The sequence below is a fragment of the Equus caballus genome, chromosome 9 (genome assembly GCF_041296265.1).
Source record: "Equus caballus isolate H_3958 breed thoroughbred chromosome 9, TB-T2T, whole genome shotgun sequence".
Classification (NCBI taxonomy): domain Eukaryota; kingdom Metazoa; phylum Chordata; class Mammalia; order Perissodactyla; family Equidae; genus Equus; species Equus caballus.
This window is the reverse complement of record NC_091692.1, coordinates 78540535-78561612: the sequence shown is the minus strand read 5'-3', so window position 1 is coordinate 78561612 and position 21078 is coordinate 78540535. Positions and strand designations below refer to the sequence as shown.

General features: G+C 33.5%; 1 protein-coding gene across 5 annotated transcripts in view; it reads right to left on the bottom strand.

Moving 5' to 3' along the window:
- Positions 1–21078, bottom strand: part of MTBP (MDM2 binding protein) — an 81679-nt gene that overhangs the window by 58090 nt on the left and 2511 nt on the right. For all 5 annotated transcript variants that reach the window (XR_011421378.1, XM_070221776.1, XM_070221778.1 and 2 more), the window contains exons 3-11: positions 17382–17455; positions 17134–17285; positions 15455–15513; positions 13746–13890; positions 12299–12416; positions 8996–9130; positions 7052–7146; positions 6138–6210; positions 1493–1610 (exon numbers count right to left, since the gene is read on the bottom strand). Coding sequence is in view for 4 of the 5 variants with exons in the window: in XM_070221776.1 (XP_070077877.1) it covers positions 1493–1610; positions 6138–6210; positions 7052–7146; positions 8996–9130; positions 12299–12416; positions 13746–13890; positions 15455–15513; positions 17134–17285; positions 17382–17455 (969 nt within the window). In the remaining variant the exon portion in view is untranslated. The remainder of the gene's footprint in view (positions 1–1492; positions 1611–6137; positions 6211–7051; positions 7147–8995; positions 9131–12298; positions 12417–13745; positions 13891–15454; positions 15514–17133; positions 17286–17381; positions 17456–21078) is intronic.

Genomic DNA, 21078 nt, shown 5'->3' with positions numbered 1-21078 from the left:
ACCACTCTCTAGAGAGAACAGATCTAAATTTCAAACGCTAGATTTAAATTTCCACGGACATATCACCTGCTTTTTGAATTCAACATTTGCTAAAATAGATTTCAGTCTCTCATCTATTTCCTGTATAGTACTGTGTAAACTGCTAATTTTAAAATTGTTTCCTTCAGAATTCTACTGCTCTGGAGTATTTCTAGAGATTTCTTCTAGAACGATCCGGGTAGATATGTTTCAGATCCAATTCTTAGTCCCATCATATCATAGGTCACAGAACCTAACTATAAGCTCAAAAATAATTAAACAAATAATTGCCCAATTGAAAAAAAAAAAAGTATGAAATAGCACACTTTGGCTATGTAACTTTGGGCAGGTAATTTTAACATTTTGAGCTACAATTACCTCATGAAATGAGTTTGGATTTATTTTTTTATGTTATATGTGGGACGCCTGCCACAGCATGGCTTGACAAGCGGTGTGTATGTCCGCACCCAGGATTTGAACCGGCAAACCCCAGGCCACCGAAGCGGAACGTGCAAACTTCACTGCTGCGGCACTAGGCCAGCCCCAAGAGTTTGGATCTAAATAATCTGATTTTTTTTTTCCCTGAGGAAGATTCGCCCAGAGCTAACATCTGTTGCCAATCTTCCTCTTTTTGTATGTGAGCTGCCACCATAGAATGGCCACCCACAGATGAGTGGTATAGGTCCATGCCCAGGGACCGAACCTGGGCTGCCAATAAGCAGCACACTGAACTTAAACACTAGGCCACTGGGGCAGGATCTAAATAATCTGATTTTATAACAGAAATTAGGATTTCATTTCTATAACAACATCCTGAATGTAACAGATTATAAGGGAGGCAATACATTGCAGGGGGTAAGAGCACAGCACCTGGGTTCACATCCTTAGGAAGTTACAGAGCTATTAACTGGCAGGGCCAGGATTTGAACCAAGATTCTGCCAGTTAATAGCACCGTAAATTCTGCAAGCCCCAACTTCTTCATCTATTCAATGGGTATAAAAATATGATTATAGGGTTATCATAAAAATTAAATGAATCAGTATTTCTAAAGTACTTAGAACACTTGCATAGCATACAATGAAGCTGCTAAATAAGTTCCATTAATTTCTTTAGAAAATTATAATCATAAGTTTGTTTTTTTAATGTACCATATAATAAATTAACCACTTTATTTTCACAAATTTTATTCCTCAAATGTCTCTAAGAAACCCATGCTCAATATAATTAGCTATCTAATTAACCAAAAGTTCTGCCTTTAGGTCACTGATACTTTTTGAATAAATAAGATTGTATATACTTTATGTGATAGTAGGTTGTTAGAGATGATAAAAAAATGTTAAAATGATGTGGGTCCTTTTTAATAAGTAATAATAAATATTATTTTCTCATAAAGAAATGTTGTCCCCATTTCAAATTTGATAAATACATTATCTACATCACACCATTAAAACAACTTAAACATTTACTACTTACCGCTGATCATCTTAGGCTTTTTAGCTATATATTCCTTCCATTTTCTTGAACTGAGTTGGTTGGGAGGTGGAATAAGTACGTTACTAATGGTACATGGCAATACAAAAAGAGCACCAACCTGGATAAAACAACACATTTTTAGTGACTGCACACTGGGATTAATCCTTAAATAGTGTCATCTGGCAATTTTCCACTCATTTCACGTATATCACATGTATTTAGTAATGCTCTCTCCCAACAACTCCACTATAAAAAAAAAAAAAAAAAAAAGGCCCACCTCTGCTAACAAAAAAAAAAAGCACCAAAAAACGGACAAAAACAGAGAAAGGGATTCAAAACTACAGGCATCCCTTTTCCACTGAGTTATATATCTCTGAAAACCTTGTTATTCACGATATCTGCTTCAAGTTCAGGTTGTGGGTATAATTTCTTTGTATATCTGCAACCTAATAAGAGGCCGGGAATTCTATCATCAAAAGATTTTTGTCATATTTAGCCATAATTTTATAACCTTTTGACTGGGTGGATTATTGTTCTGGCTTCAAAATTAGAATACATCTGAAGGCAATTTCAAACATTTTGTTCCTAGAAATCACAGATTTAATGCTAATAAGTATCAAATGCAGAGAAACCATGAATTATACACAAGAAAGCATACAGCAGCTTCTGACTGATTTATGAACACACTCAACTTATTCTTCTTTGTATTCCCACGACTGGGCATACAGATGCTTATTAAATGTTTGTTCCCCAAACACCACCATAATATATTTAGGTAAATTCTCAGTTTGATTAAGCACTGAATAAAACAAACTGCAACTCTAATAGCTGTAATTTGCCTGTTATTTCAGAAATGTTGTTGTTTAAGCTACACCAATCAGCACATCTCAATAAATACCTTTTTAAAAAAAAATGAGGGGGAAATTTAGGCAGGGCATTTGCCACAGATCTCAATCTAATGCAAAATCACTTTTAACTGTCCTATGTAGATGGATGGGTTACAAGAGATATGTGATTTAAGAGATATAACTTAGTATGTTAATTAATACTTTAATGTGCTAGTTTAATTGCTATTTATTATTTTTACTTATGCATTCATATCAGATATAAAAATAAGTATATTAGGAGCAAAATGAAGGTGAAATTATATAGGCTTATTTTTCTTTATTATTATAGACATAACTTTTATATTTTAAGGTAGATGTATTTTACATAGTCAAGCTTTAGACATTAAAAATAAAAACATGTAGCAATGGTAAATAATCATTAAGTATAATAGATACATGTTTAATTTTCTAAACACTAAATCCTAGCTTTTCATCCTTGCATAAATAAGACTTCATAGCCCAAAATGCATGACAAAACCATCTGGCCCAAATGGTAGACAAAGTTATAACATGAGTATGCCAGATCAGGGCCCAGTTATAGCTGAACAATTACACGCTTGTTACAGTTATAGTTACAGCTTAACAATTTAGAACTGCCAAACGCAGTTCAATGCGTAACTTACAGCCTGATATAAATGTCTCCTGACCCATCAGCCAAGGAAATGGTCACATTTTCAAAACAGCCTATTTTTGGTTAAACATTTGCTATAAGTACAAAAATAAATATTTCTAAATCCCAAAAGCTATAATTCGCCTACAAAATAAATATACATCAATTGCTTACACTGCATTCCTAACAAACTTGGATTTGATAACTCATTCTCACTCATACACTAATCATTAGACATACTGACAGATTTGAGGACCATCCTTTTAGGTTAACATTCCATCTCCAGAATTTAAAAGCCAAATAACATTTCAAAACTGAGTTTCAAATCTTTGACTCCATCTTTTCAGTTGGCAAACCTGCCCGCCCTGAACAGGCAGGCACTATGGCAATCACATTTCTAACCCTGCAAGTTCTCCTCTTCAAAAAAAAAATATTTCCTGGCCCTATGATTAATAGATATCATGATTCCCTAACAATTCTAACTTGTCTTTTTCTAATCTAATAAAATAAGCTTTACTCTAAAAGGCTTTTATTTTTATTCTGGAGCTAATCAAACTTTTTTTTAAGCTCAGAAGTAGTTTCAGGATCACATAAATCACTAGAATTTCAGCACTATGAAAGCATCTCGAGGAGGGGCCTTGTCCACTTTATTCTCTCCGGTACCTGAAATGAGCACATGGCACACAGCAGGCAGTCCGAAAAAAAAAAAAAAACCGAAGACAAATTGTTGAATAAATAAATGAAAACCAAGTTATAAAGCTCTAGAATTATTTCAAGAAATGAGCGTGCAATTCAAAACTATTTTTTTAAGTGTGAAAGACTAATTATGATCCAATGTAAAAAAATAAACTGCTTCACATTTAGTGACATATTAGCTAAATTATATAATGCCTGTTTCCAAAAATTATCCTTTTGCCACATTAAAGTGGAAACATATATATAGTTCCATTTGTGTGTCCCTTACTGATAAAGCATATTTTAGTATTTTACAGTCATTGTCCAAGAAGCAATAAAAATGACAATACAACAAATTTAAAACAAAATAATTGAAAACATGATATCAATAGAAATCAATAGTTTAGCTTGCTTCAAGGATTAGTGTTGCCCTTCTTCACTAACTAGATGGATGGATTAAGGATTACTTTATATCTATGCTAAACAAATTATAGGTATATGTCTGATTTTGACTTGAAACATGATCTATAAAACCAATTCCTAAAAAGTTCATCATCTCTTCAAAATATCTAGAGGATATCTAGAGCTTTATCAATTTCAGGAAAATGTTTCACATGTGTCTATCGTTTGGGCCACATAAACTTCAAAGACATAAAAATTAGCAACCATCAAACCATCATTTATATCATACTTTACAGTTTATAAAATACACTCCAATTTGATTTTCATTACAACTCATTGAAATTTGAAATAAGTAAAACAGGGATTATGATTTCCAGTTTACAATTTAAAAAGCTGTAAGCCACGAGTAGCAGGGCTAGGGCTGAAACTCAAGTCCTCTGAAGTACATGCTCTTGGACATGAGACTTTCTACCATTACCATATCCCTTCCCTCCCTTATTTGATAATATAGGTGAGATGATTAATGACAAAGGATATTCTCATTTCCCAAAAGATTAGGTGACTAGATAGGGTTACACAGAGAACTGCTTAGCTACTTGGGTTAAAATTGGAACAGTTACTTTTTATTGTTACTGCTTCTTAAAAATTATTATTATACTACCTCACAGAACTTCTCAGTGCATCTTTCTGTAGAGATGCATGATCTTATCAATCTGTTTAAAGCACGTCCTCCACCCTATTACTCTATCTTAGTCTGCTTATTTTCTTCATAGTTCTTACTATTTATTTTCTACTTTTCACACCAAACTGTAAGTTCCAGGAAGATGGAGTCTTCATCTGTACAATTCATCACTGGGTCTCTACTATCTAGTACAGTGCCTGGCACATAGTAGGATACATGTTGGATAATAAAAGATAAATTTTAAAATTTAGCATACTACGTATTCTTTAGAGGATAAAAACACAGGCTAATATACTTCAGGCTATTCCTTCAAAGGCTATTTCATCAAATAAACACTTTGGCTATTTATTATTTTTTGCTTATGTATTCTTAATTAACATATAGAAATAAGCATACTCTTTATATATTCAAAATATTAATTTCATGGGGGAAAAAGTTTGAAAGTCAAAATCTTAAGCTACCATATAGCCAAGCATCTTAACACCAAAATGGTACTTCCCTTATTTTGTTAAGTTTCTAAGGGAAGAATAACCAAGATTTGATTATAGTGTCATGGGGAAACTATAATTATAATAATCATTTTTCTCCCTGCAGGATTATTTGATAATAGTGTATTTGTTGTTAAACACTAAGAAAATGTTATGTAAATATTGCCAATGAATATCTTGTACACTAAAAATTGTTTTCATAGAAACATAGCAGTTGAACAAATATCTAGAAAGAAAAGCACACTTTTAGTTTTTCCTATTAAAACTGTACTTGACTTTGGATAGGTGATTCCACTTAAAATTTGCTATGTTGTAGTTAAAAAACTATTTTAAATATACCAGTTTTATCTCATCATTATATACATGTATGTATGTGTATATATATACGTAACTACTGAAATAGCTACAATTCTCGTAAACATCATCAGAATTAAGAAAGAAAAACTGAAAACTTACAAATGATAATTCAGTGAAGCTTTAGAGATTTTTCTCACTTCCACCCACCTGTCCTACCATGAAAAAGACAATGCAAGCATATAAAAATCTTCTCACAGAACTGAAACCACATGTTGAAGGAGTAGGTTAACAAAATCTACTGTGTTCTAAAGTTTTGAAACTTTAAAGCAATTACCGATCATGAAGCTTATTTTTGAAAATCTCTTCTAAAAACAAAATATCACTTCATGTCTGCAGAGGACTTTGGAGTTATTATGAAAAGTCCAAAGTATCTTAAAATGAATTAGGGCCAAAATTATATTAAAGAAACCAAATCATCATGCAAAAACAGATTAACAAACGACATTCCCTTTTTTCTCACATCCTTAAATGTTAAGTTAAAAAAACATTAATGCTAAGTTAAAAAAAAATGTTAATGTTAAGTTAAAAAAAATACTATCTATACCTTGCCACACAGAGAAGAAATCTGCTCGAACAGCAACATGGAATTCTGTCTGGTGTTATTTTTCGTCAACGCTCTGTATTAAGGAGTTAAAGAAGGGACAGAATGGTAAGTGTGAAACAATTCTACTTCCTAAAATTAGTTTGATTCTCCAATTCACAAGGTGCTTAAATCCATTTATGAAAAATTTTAACCGTAGGAATTCACAATTACTCCTTTCCTTAAGAATAATTATTTTCCTAATTCTGAAAATATACCAACAATAGTGCTACTGTGAATAGTATTATTATAAACTATCAGAACAAGAGATTTATAAAATCATAGCTTCTGAACAAAAATTCAACAACACTATGCTCGTGTTCCATTTCCAGCCAACAACTATTTCCTTATATACAAAATGTTCTGTTCTTAGGTGTATTTCTAAAAATTCTTAGATACATTTTCTTAAAAGAGAGTTTAAAATATGTTGAATATTTGCAGATATATGTGATAGCATTCATATTTACTTAAAACATATAATAAGATACAGTGGCCTGGCACTTATGTATCCATCCTGCTGAGGACAAGAGAAACATCTGAACATTTCAGAGGCACATAAATTACTCAGTTTATATACTGTAACCTGTTCTCCACAGACTCCTAACATTTCTCCCTCCCTCCTCCATATTCAACGAGTAGCAATATCAGAAGTCTTCTGCTTCTTCTAGAAGCATAAATATAATACTTCTTGAAAGAGGTTTTTTTTTTGCAAATTGTAGAACTTCTCTTAAAACAATGGCAATGAAAAGGACAGAGAATATTATTTTTTTTTTTTTAAAAACAGCATAGTCAAATACCTAAATGTGGAGTAGTACCAGGAAATATTCTACCTGACACAGAAAATGTAATCTAAAAGGAACATGTAAACGAAAGGATACAACTCAAATTCAATATCTGTCATATAGCAGGAGGGTAGATCTGATAATTTGATCATCTGCACAAATTCTAAAGCAGGGCCATAATAATGGAAAACCTAAAAAAGAAATTAAAATTAGGTAATACTTTAAATACTATAAATAAAATGAAAGTGAACAAATTAGTTCAAAACTTCTAGGGTTCAAAACTTTAAACTGGATCTTTAAAAGCAGGTATTTACACATTATACAAGGCAAACATTTAATGTTCTATAGCAGACAAGAATTTCCTCTGTTTCAATTCTATCTGTCAGAGTAGAGGACAGACATGGAGCTTTCTTAGTAAGCGGAAAGAGCCACCAGGGAGAAAATGAGTATAGAAGGAAGCAAGCAACAGAAGACAAGAGTTCTCAACTTTTCCTATTTATCTGCAGCAAGACAGACAGATGACCCCAGAGGCTAGGACATTGAAGAACCGAATTAAGAGGGTCTGCAAGACTGAAAAAGAAAGAAAAGACACTCCAGGATGAACTTAGGTTGAGTGGTACGCTGAGATTAAAAAAAAAGAAAACTCCTTGGAGGAAATATTGAAGAAATTAAAGAGAGAACTAATGAAGTCAAGAGTGCTAATTAACAAAGAAAGCCCAACTTAGGGAAACAAAATTGCAGTACTTCTTTGGGGAGAGCCTAAAACTAAACTGAGAGTGAGGTAGTGAAGGGCAGGTATTTCGAGTTGGGACTAGAGTGCTTCATAAGAAGGGCAAAGGAAAGCGAATGCATCATGAGGAAACTATGCAAAGTTTTAAACTTGCAGAAAGCTGAGTAATTTCACCATATACGATATGTGTATGTCAGTGTGTGTTTATATAGTATGTATATGTGTATGTAATTATGTGTGTGTATATATAGAGACACAGAGACTTGCATTTATTGAAGAGGTTGTACCCTAAGATTCTCTTCAATAGCAGCAAAAATTAGATACATTATTCATGGTGTACTACCAAAAGAATGGTATGCTACCAAAGAAGAGAAGTTGAGGTCATCAATCTTATGATTGTAATCTTTAGAAATGAACTTAATATTCCTGTGAAAGATGGCCACGGTAAGTTACTTAAAGTAAGCAATTCTGAACAACTATTGGGAAATGTGTTCACATCAGAAATATGACATTTTTTGTACTATCCTTTGATCAGAAAATATTACCCACCAATCTGACATCCTTGTAACTTTATGACCATTATGTTTCGCATAATTCTTGAATTGGGTCTTTAAAAGTGAGTTTTTAAAGTTCTTCTATGTAAATACCTCTTCTTATGTTATTTTTCCATTGTGGAAAAAAAGCAATCACCCCTTTTTAATTATTATACTTTATAATTACTTGCATTTTAAGAAGAAAACTATGGAGATATGGGACAAGAACTAAGATTTCTTAAACTGTAAATGAAGCATGTCAAGTACTATAGCCTACGTCGGATCCTAATCTCTTACCTCATTTAACCCTCATAATAACTTTGTAAGATAAGTCTGTTATTATTGCCTCCATTTCACAAATAAGTTAATCATCTACACAAAGTTATGCTATCTCATTGGTAACAAAGTCAGCTTTCAAATGCAGGCTGACCTAACATCAAAGCCTGTTCTCTTTCCACTGTATCAAACTCTCTCCAAACTGAGTCTTAGAAAGGTCACACAGGCAAGTCCAAACAAAAGGTAGTTTCAGGCCTATGCTGATCTAAGGTTAGGATCATTCCATTTTTTAAAAATTCTAAAACAGTGATCATTTTGCCAACATTTAATGGTGCTACTACAGTATAATTTAAGCACTTAATTATAATTATAATAAAAGTTACGCAAGTGAGCACGCTTAAGCACATATGTTAGTAATGTTAATTTAGAATTCAAACATATCTTATAGGAACAAAAAAATGCATGAATGGATAGTTGCAAAATAAATTAAACATAGATTACCTTTGGCAAAATATTCTTATCCTTTGATGATATCATCTTTTTGGCAAGAAAGCAAGTATTTAAATTAGATGTACTAAAATGTTTAGGTGTGACTCCCTTTAAACAAAACTCAGGAAAACTAATTTCACATCCAAACTGAAAAGAAACCAAGAGAACGCAGTTACAGACATCATGAATAAAGTGACAAAGATTAACACATCTTATCGCAACGTAAAAGTTGAGAGGAAAACCATATGTAAATTTATTTTCGTTTCTTCAGCTCAGAGAGTGGTTCTTCCATACATGGACACATCCTTCTTATGTCAACTTACACATGGATTTTTCATGAAAAGCTCTCCTTGACCCTTCACCAGCTCACAAAAGTATATTAAGCACATTCTATGCAACCACAGAACCAAACAACCTCCTTTACATATACTTCTATCTGGTTTCCTATCAGTCTGAAAGTTCTGCAAAAACAGAACCTGTATGTCTTATTCACCACTAGATCCTTACGACAGCGCTTCACACACGGTTTGCTTTCAACATAAGTTACTGAAAAAGATCAATTCCTGCAGAAGTAGTAATAGTAGGGGTGCTAATAATCGTAATGGTAACGACAATGATAGCTAACACTTATTGAGAAGTGACTCTGTGCTTTAAAAAATTTCATCCTCATAAGAATCTATGAGGTGGGAACTATTATTATCCCTGTCTTACAGATGAAGACAACTTGGCAACAGGAGGCTAATCATCCAACATGTCACACAAAACTAGCAAGAAACAGAGTTGGGATTTGAAGGCAGACAATTGAACTCTAGAATCTACGTCCTTAATCACTACAATGCCTCTAGACTAAGAGCTATTCCCCCCCAAAGAAGTGATTTCAAATTTTAAATGCATCCTATGGCGATATGGACATTTAATTTCCTATTCATAAAAGAACAAAAGAATCATATGAAAAGAACTCTGCCATTATTTATCTGTCTGTAAATACGCAGTTTCAGAAAATACATGCAAAAGCTATTCTCCTAGCTAATCGTATCCTGCACTCTTCCAGGTGCCTACATGGTTTGTGTACATTAAAACCACTCATAGAGAGGGTTTACCTGCAGACTTTACCTTCCCAAGATAAGAAAGACAGCATTCAAACCAACAAGAAGGACCCAGCCACAAGAATTACTGTTGTCGTCTTATAGGTTTAATTAAACCACTATTAAGGGTGACTTGAAAAAGGGGAAAAAGATCTAGTAATTAGTGCAATAAACATTTATAGGAACTCAAAGGCCTACTCATGCTCCCATGTCACCCTGAACAAATATTAAAAAACTTAGTTTTGTCTATGTACAAAAATATGTAAACACACAAATACATAAAATATTAGGAAGACTTATTTCAACATGGACACAACTTATAAAAACCACCAAACATATTCATTCATAATAAAAGATGCCAAATAGACCTGGAACCCCATAGAAATTTAAAATTAGAAGGGTCCAACTAAGCTAGTATTCTCATCTTGTAGCTGAGAAATCTGGGGTCTAGTAAGGGTAAAAAAAATTGTTTAAAATCAAAGAACTGGTTAGTAGAGGGCAGAGATCACCTAGGTGGTATTACAGGTAACAGAATACATTCTAAGCAGCTTACACATGCAATAAAACAAAGCAGCTTGGATAAACAACACAAACATAACTAATGTCAAATTCTATGTTTTTAAAGAATATTACATTCTAGAACTGCAGTGTGCAAAACAGAATCACAGTGACTATTTAAATTTAAATTAATTAAAATAAAGTTAAAAATTCAGTTCTTGCATTGAAGTTGTCACATATAAACTGCTCAGCAGCAATATGAAGCTAGTGGGCTACTGCATTAACATAGAGATAGAGTATTTCCATTATCACAGAAAGTTCTCTTTAGATAGTGCTATTCTAGAACACCTTTAGAAGGTACATTTCATTAAGATTCATTTAAACTATCTGTGTTGTGGACAGCTAATCTTCGACAAAGGAGCTGAGGGCATACAATGGAGAAAAGAAAGTCTCTTCAACAAATGGTGCTGGGAAAACTGGACATCCACATGTAAAAGAATGAAAATTGACCACTCTTTTTCACCATTCACTAAAATAAACTCAAAATGGATCAAAGACCTAAAGATTAGGCCTGAAACAATAAGTCTTCTAGAAGAGAATATAGGCAGTACACTCTTTGACATCAGTTTCAAAAGAATCTTTTTGGACACCATAACCCCTCAGACGAGGGAAACAATAGAAAGAATAAACAAATGGGATTTCATCAGACTAAAGAGCTTCTTCAAGGCAATGGAAAACAGGATTGAAACAGAAAAACAGCCCACTAATTGGGAAAAAATATTTAAAAGTTATTTATCCGACAAAGGGTTAATCTCCATACTATATAAAGAACTCACACAGCTCAACAACAAAAAATCAAACAACCCAATCAAAAAATGGGCAGGGGACATGAACAGACATTTCTCCAAAGAAGATATACAGATGGCAAATAGACACATGAAAAGATGCTCATCATCACTAATCATCAGGGAAATGCAAATCAAAACTACACTAAGATATCACCTTACACCTGTTAGAAAGGCAAAAATATCCAAAACCAAGAGTGACAAATGTTGGAGAGGTTGTGGAGAAAAAGGAACCCTCATACACTGTTGGTGGGAATGCAAACTGGTGCAGCCACTATGGAAAACAGTATGGAGATTTCTCAAAAAGTTAAAAATAGAAATACCTTATGACCCAGCCATCCTACTACTGGGTATCTATCCTAAGAACCTGAAATCAGCAATTCCAAAAGTCCCATGCACCCCTATGTTCATCGCAGCATTATTCACAATAGCCAAGTCATGGAACCAACCTAAGTGCCCAGCAACTGAGGATTGGATAAAGAAGATATGGTGTGTGTGTATATACAATGGAATACTACTCATCCATAAAAAAGGACAAAGTCGTCCCATTCACAACAACATGGATAGACCTTGAGGGTATTATGTCGAGTGAAATAAGCCAGACAGAAAAAGACGAACTCTGTATGACTCCACTCATAGGTGGTAATTAACATATAGACAATGAGAACTGATTGGTGGTTACCAGGGGAAAGGGGGGGGTGGGGGGAGGGCACTAAGGGTGAAGTGGTGTACCTACAACATGACTAATAATAATGTACAACTGTAATTTCACAAGGTTGTTAACTATCATAATCTTAATAAAAAAAATAAAAAGATAAACTATCTGTGTTGTAAATGAAGTCGAAAGGCCTGCTTTGCAAGCTATGATAATTGAGAAATCCACTTACCTTTCTTTCCCATATCTGAATCTTTCCCCTCCATAATTCTTTTGAGTCAATAGCGTTTCTGACATCTTCTAAAGATACAACATTAGCAGAAAGGTATTCTGCAATTTTCTGACAATTTCTGTAAATAAAAGATTATGATAACTAAATATAGGGTTTTATATTTTACTTAGATTTAATGATTACAGTTAACTACAAGACAAACAGGGAAAAAAGCAAAGTTTATATCACTGCTTTTATCTACTTTTTAAAATATTACAGAACACCCATTAAGTCAGCCTCTGAGATGCTATCACACGTTCATTTCATCCCAACATTCCCAAGGATTAAGAGTAATTGCTTTTAATACTACAGATGAAGAAATAGGTTTTCCTCTTAACTATTTATTGGCTTAAATGTGTCAGTTACACACACACACACACACACACACACAGACTCAATGCAAGTTCCTTATCTTAAAAAGGAAAACTCTCGTAAATTGTTCCCATACATTTTTGCATAGAATTCCATAATAGTACTTATCACAGACTATCATGACTTGGCATTCCCGTTTTTTCCTCATTTCAATAAAAAAGATCAAATCTCACTTTCTTTTTTTTTGGTTTTTCAAGATAGATATAGTCTTTTTTTTTTTTTTTTTTGCTGGGAAAGATTCACCCTGAGCTAACATCTGTTGTCGATCTTCCTTCTTTTATCCCTCCCCAAAGCCGCAGTACACAGCTGTATATTCTAGTTGCAGGTTCTTCTAGTTCTTCTATGTGCCGCCACCACAGCACAGCTACCAACAGCCAAGTGGTGTGCTTCCATGCCTGGGAAGTGAACCCGGGCACCAAACCTGGACTGCTGAAGCGGGGCGTTCTAACCTTTAACCAGTAGGCTATCAGGGCTGGCTCAAATCTCACTTTCTTAACTTACCAGCATCTATTGCTGTTAGTGCTCCCTAAACACTTGTTAAACGAAAAAACTCATGAAGTTAATAAATCCCATTTGAATACTTATTTAAGGATCAAACTATAATAGAAAATTGATCCTTATTAAAGTGTCATAAAACACAACAGTATATATTTATTTCTACATTGGTACATAAAACAAAAAACAAATATGACATTACAAATCCAGTGTTATCTATGTATCCATGGTATTCATGGTGTTCAATGGACAAGACAAGCATGTTTAAAAGCACAGTGTGTTTGGAGAATTAATGCTCAATAAGAGTTATAAAACAGCATTGATAATATCTACTAAAATCTTAAACATATCAGAAATACAAGGTATGAAATAAGAAAAATCTAGATTCTTCTCAATAGTTAAATCTCCAATCACATTATGACATAAAACTATCTTATCACATTAAATAAAATATTCAAATGCTAAGTCTATTAAAAGCAGGGTAGCATGTTGTAAAAACAGACAACACAGACAGTAATCAAATATGAATAAAGAAACTTACATTTCACAACGATTTCCTGCTATAGTAATTTTTGCTGAATACCATTCCTTTAAATGTTTTAATGCTCCTACAGTAGGTAAACAGTCTTTTAATTTAGGAGGATCTTTGTCAGACGGCAACAGTAGTATATCTATTATTGCTCTACCTAGAAAGAGAAAAAGGAATTTTTGTAATTTTTTAAAAATGTTAGATCTGACTTATCTCAAAATAGTACCTGGAACAATTGAATTTTATGTTTATTTAGAAGATCAAGGAGGATTTCAACTTTAATTACTGAAATTCTTCAAAACAATACACATCTTTAGAAGTTTAAAAATTTTAAATGTTCATCATTTGATTTAAAGCCATATTATCTTGAAATAGCTAGCATATGCCAGAAAACAATGAACTATATTATAATTACTTGCCAATTATGCACCAGTGGTTAATTATACACATTGCTCCTGAGATCATCAATGCTATTGTTATACTGAACAGAGGAAAAAAAAAACCTGTGCAATTTCATTCCATTTTTCTATATTTAATTTTGTTATACAAAAGGGAGTGAATTAGCATAAAACTGTAATATTTAAATAAATTACTTCTCTTTTTAAAGGACAATAAAACTCAGAAAATTCAATTATACTGACATCATTGGTTCCTGAAAAAGAAAGATAACTTCATGAAACTTTAAATCTTTTTTAATTTTATAAAATTATAAATTTACTGAAGGACCATAAAAATCAAAATAAAACAGAAGCCAGATAAAAATTTGATAATGAAAGTACTCTAATTTGCCAAAACAACAACTGTGTATTTCAATGCATATTTTGAATTTCACACATTTCATTTAAAAAATTGATGTTTATTTACCAACGTATTCAGTTATTTTCCACATGGGACCTTTTACACCAAAATATGATCTTGAATATAAGGATTAAACTGTGAGGTATGAAGTCCTTTATGGTAACCACATATGTTTTACTCATCACTGTATACTCAGCTCCTACTACAATGTATGACATACACTAAACACAATAAACATCTGCTTAATAAATGACCATCAATATTAAAAATATTCAGAAAAGAAAGTTCTTCAAAAATATTTGTGGATGTCGAATTGTACCAAGCTTTTGATGCAAGCTGCCTGAGTAACACAAAGATTAGTTTAAGACCAAAAACAGTTTTAAGAACAGTATAACGCACTATTTCATAAAATATGCTTTCCACTATTGGAAAAAAAGTGGGTTCAGTAAAAAGATTGCTAAGTGCTTCTTTTACCGCACAACTTTCTATTTGATAACGAGAATAGTGACTTCACACCAATAAAAGAATGTTATCCAAATTATGCAGGTTAAAGAACTTCTTTTTCCAGGAGTTATTCATGGGACTAGTGTTCTATAGAACATACTCTATAAAATAAAGGTATACAGTGCGAAGATTCTTCTTCAGTAATAACTAAATAAGGACACAGAGATAGGTACTTAATTTTCTAAGTTCTAATCTTTGTCTCACTAAATGAAAACAATTAAGAGAACCATAATGTCTTGGCAATGTACTTTATTAAATTAGTGCAGTACGTTTTGTCTCAACTTCAATTAAGAAATTATTTTTCATTTTGAATTTCAAAATTAGAAGTGAGAACACTAGCACAGAGACTGAACTTATTACTCATTCATAGAAGGTGTAAAGCAAGATACTAATTATTGAAAGCAGTCATAAATTATTACCAGGAGCAGGAAGTTTGTCTGATAACTGATGCAAATTTTCCGCAGATTCTTCATATAGACTAAAATAAAAGGGAAACTTAGAAAAAAAACCACATATACATATTACATACAATCATAACAGGTAACAGTAATTAAATGGATCCATGTCCCAGACACTGTTAAGTATGTTAGAGGCACTATCTCATTTGATCCTCATGACAATTCAATGAAGCATTACTATACTACTACTGTTACCTTTAATTTAAATAAATTGCCTAAAGTCACATAAATAGGAGGTGTAGAAGCTAGGATTCAAACCTGAGTCCAAGTTCTGAACAACACCCAAAAACAAACAAATAAGAAAAAAAGGAAAAAAAACTCCCTAAATTATATCTAGTATATTAAATGTAAATTATAACTAATAGAACAAACATTTTTCTGAATCCTAAAAGTAAGGTGTTGCGAAGTGTTTAATAAAGAAGGATATTGGTTTTCTCTGGATGGCATATAACAGCCCTGACTGGAAAATATGATGCCCTCCTCCAATTCTTCAAAACCTATTAATTTTATCCCTAAGATGAAATTTTTTTCTCAAAATAGTTTATTATATAGCATAAAGGTACTTACATCCTATTATAAACCCACCATTGTCTAAAAGACAAGGCATCTTATGGTAAAGTATAGTTTTCAAGCTCCCTCTTGTGGAAACAATTATTAGATCACTTACTAGAAATATTTACTTTTACACTCATCATCTTTTAACAGTGGTAGGAAAACAGAAGGAATGGTAAAGGTACCTTAAAGATCCTCTGAAAGGATCTCAACACTTTCCAGATGAGAAAACAAAGGACCAGAGAAGTCAAGGGACTGGCCCAGGCATTCGACCAGAGACCACCCTCACTAACCCCTGGTTCAATGCCCTTCCCACAGTTCTACAATGCCTCCCTTCACTAATCAGTACAAACAAACAGGATCGGAAAATAGAAATACGAAATTTTTAAAGTCTGCAGCAATTTATAGAAATATGTGAATTATAATATGTGAATACTACAATAAAAGTGGTTTTTTATAATGAAGTATTATGGAAGACTAAGGTGAAGGGTATTAATTATGAGTCAGAGATGGAATATTTCATGAATGGAAAAAATTTATCATCACTTCTATCACTTGGATCAACTTATATTTTGTACCACAATTCAAAAAACCTAAAAGTGAACTCAATCATCTATATCATCCTCAAAAATTCCTTATGGATTTTAAAGGTAACTGAAATGCTGAAGATGCATATAAAGTGAAGAAATCATCTATCTCAGCCTCAAATAGCAAAATGAACATGATGATTTGGTTTGAATGCCAGTTACCAACCTTAAATAAAGTTGCTATTCAAGCTCTTCAAGTATAATATCAGGCAGAATTTATCTTTAAGAAAGCGACATATTAATTATCACTTTTTATGATTCTTGCAATTACATAAGCTTAAGAGGCTACTCATTTTCAGATACAAATTTTTGCATTTTAAAGAATTTTACTCAATAAAAGGCCCAAATTGCCTAATGTCTTCCCAAATGAAGATTTGAAAATTTCAATTAACTAAAATTCCCTTACTATAGCTGCTAAAATATCGAATCTTCATACTCATGGCTAAAATACTATCTAATGTTACATATTTTAAAGATATCATAAAAAGCATATAAGCATACTCAGCCAAGGATAATGATTCCCTGCTATTACTATCTTCTTCCTCAAAACAGTCAACAGCACTCAAACATTCTTCAATATTTGTTTGAAGAACATCTTCAATTTCATCTTTTTCCGTACCAAAATGTATCTCTTCCCAGTCAGAACTACAAAACTAACATATCAAAAGATTGCATTAAATAATGGGTTCATGAAATTTTTTGTATTAACAAAGACATTTACCAATGACTATTTTTTTTACTTCCATTACCTGATAAAATCCATATATTGCCTGCACTGCAAAGAACCACTTCTTGGAACCAGGTATACCGCCCACCGAACAAGCTTGAAAACAAAATCATGCTTATTAGAAGAAAGGCATACCACAAATAAGCAAATGTTATAGCATATATAGACAATTACATAATTTTGATATATATTACATAGTTCTCCAAGTGATATATAGAGAGAGATATATATATGTATCTTCTATATACACCTACACAGATTTTCCTTCACTTACTATGGGGATATGTCCCAACAAACCCATCATCAGTTGAAAATATTGTGAGTTAAAAATGCATTTAATATAGTTAACCGACTGACCATCATAGCTTTGCCTAGCCTACCTTAAACGTGCTCAGAACACTCATATTATTAGCAAATGCTTGGGAAAACCATCTAACACAAATGCTATTTTATAATAAAGCATCAAATATCTCACGTAATTTATCGAATACTGTACTGAAAGTGAAAAATGGAATGGTTGTGTGGGTACAGAATGGCTGTAAATATATCAGTTGTTTACCCTCCTGGTTGTGGGGCTGACTGGAAGCCTCACTGCCGCTGCTCAGCATCACAAGAGAGTATCTGCTGCATATAGTTAGCCCTTCGCCGGGGAAAAGGTCACAATTCAAAATTCCAAGTAAGGTTTCTACTGAATGCTATCGTGGTTAGGGAATAGCATTGTTAGGCTGAAAAATCACATCGTAAGTCAACCCACTGTGTAAGTAGGGGCCCACCTGTATCTATCTATCTATATACATACAGATATATTACATGGATCTTTTTAAAATCTCTGCCCAAAGAGCAAAATTATTCACTTGCAATGAATACTTTGTTTTAGTCACAATTCAAAATCTATTTTAATCATTATTTCAAACACTAAAACTTACGTTAAAGATATTGAAAAATACACCCATTCAATTACCACTGAGTCACACAAAACCATGCAAGTCATTTTTGGGAAAATGACTCCCTCTTCAAAGATCAGGAAGGTCTTGTTCAACCTGGCTAGACAGAGAGGGGTTAAAGAGTAACTATAACCAAAAGTTAAGGAAGATGCTCTTCTTGGAGATAGTAATACTACGGGGCTATGAAATTAAGGTCACCCCAGGGTGTGTGTCAGAAGAACCATGAAGAATCTAGAGCTATGGCTAGAAACTGGATTCAAAGGAGGGGGAAGGAGAAATGTGGTAATTGAGGCTTAACTCATGGAACCTGGGTAAGATGCTAAGAGCCTATTACAACTATCTGACAACAATCTCAGCAAAAGACTTTATCTCCTACTTCTTAAGAAAATAGAAACTATTAGATAATAACTTCCATAACTTCCTGTCAGCAAACATATGACGTACTTGCATTCCCATTAAGTCTTTCCTCATTCCTTCCTGTTAACACATAAGAGGCACTGCCCTTCCAACAAGGTTATCCCTCAGACTTCTGCCAGGACCCCAGGCCACTCATTATACTACCTTTCTTGCATCTTCAATCTCTCCTCCACTGTCAGTTCCTTCCTATTGGCATTTAAATTTGCACAAGTATTTCTCAAGTCATTAAAAAAACAAAAGAAGATCTCCTTTAAATTCACCTCCCTTTTCCAGATACTATATCTCTTTCTTTATTCTTCAAGGATAAACTTTCTGAAAGTGCTGTCTACACTTGACTGTTTCCATTTCGTCACCTCTTGTACTTCCCTCCAAATCTATTTCAATCTGTTTTTTGTCTCCAATATGCCACTATAACTCCACTCACCAAAGTCACCCATAACTAACATGTTACTGAATCTAACAGACTCTTTTTAGTTCTGTTGTTACCTGACCTCTCAACATAAGGGTAAGAAAGGAATCAAAGAGGACACGGTTGACTACTTTCTCCTTAAAACATTTGGCTTCTGTGCAATCTATCTTTCAGGCTGCTCCTTCTCGTTCCTTTAAAAACTGGGGTTCAGTTCCTTTAAATACATACTGGGATTCAGCTCGAGATTTTCTGCTATCCACAAGCAATCCCATCTTCTCTCACGGCTTGAACTGATGTCTATATATTGATGACTCTGTAATATTTATCTCCAGCCTTACCCTGTCTTTTGAGTTGCAGACACATATATCCAACTTTTACAAAACATTTTCACTTTGACATCTTACAGGCAACTAAACAAGTTATAAATTGAACATGTCATATTCTCTCAAAATCTAATTCTCTTATCTCACTAAATGCCACCATCTATACTACTACCCAAGCCAGAAATCAAACATCATCCTTGATTCCTTCCTCACTCTTCCCTTCTCCTAAATCATACCAATCCAACACTAAGTCAGATGGGTGCTACCTCCATAATTTCCTTCAGATCTATCCACCTTCCTCCAGCCTGGCTGCCACTCTCATTGCTTAGCTGGTCTTCTGCAGCAGCCCCCTTACTTTCCTCTAATCTGTCTACCATACCATAGCCAGAATACTTCCATAGCACAGACCTGATCATGTCTCTTCCTTCACTAAAGCCTTCAATAGCTGCTAATTACCATTAGGAAAAAATCCAAACACTCTGACGATTTACAAAGTCCTCTACATAGCTATGCCTACACCTCTCCAGCCTTATCTCATTTACAATCACATTGCATTTCCAGTTCCTCAGACTTGCCATGTTATTGAAAGCAACAATCCCAGCATGGTAGGAAACTCAATACAGACAGTTTTTTCTTTGCATGGTTCCGATCTGCACAGATTTCAATTACCATGGTTTAAATAATACCAGTTCCCCCCAAACAGGGTTCAAATCCCAGTTACTGTGGTTTATTAATGAACATAAAGTAAAACTTCACTGCTAGCTTCTCAGATCACAAATCACTACATAAATAGAAGATGTGTATCAGGATCAATGACCAACCACATTACTATTTTCAAAGTTTGTTGCTGAGTGGTCACTGCACATCTGTCATTCAGTTCATATAGACGGCAAAAGATTTAATCCTGTTGCCTCCTTGTCTCCTAGTGATAAATCCATGTGATATTCCAAAATGAATAATAGGAAGAAGGAATTGGCAAAAGAAAAAAGAAAAAGACGCAGCACAGCAAAAAAAACCAATAAGTAATAACACTGAAAGTGATACTCAAGCTTACAAATGGATTCTAGAAATAGCTGCTGTAACAAAAACAGTGTGACAAAAAGGATGACGACGTCCCAGAGAAAATGATGCTGGCAAAAACCTTTGCATTAAAGGAACTCAGAGACATTTCACAACATTAAAATTGGAAAGGATAAAACATCGGAGGCTAATACAAACTTAGGAGTATAACAATTCACCAAAACACAGAAAAGATGCTCACTCTGTATCATAAGTTATATGGTGATGAGAAGGTAGCCAGCACTGTTCAAACTACTTGATAGCTTTTCATAAAAAAATGCAACACTAATTCTCAACGTTTCTGAAGTTTTAAACTACAGCATATGAAATAAATATTAGTTCTATGTTTTTCCTTTCCTCTACATTTATAACCAATAGTAAGAATTTTTAATGTTTTGACAAAAAAAATCTCATGGAACATTTGTAATTTTCCCCATTGATTGTTATATTAAGGATGGCTTTGCATGGCTTCAGCTTGCACACTTATAGGGTCCCCCATTACCATACAAACAAGGACTGCCTATAAACTTCTATCAAGCCAGCCCTGGTGCCTACTGGTTAAAGTTC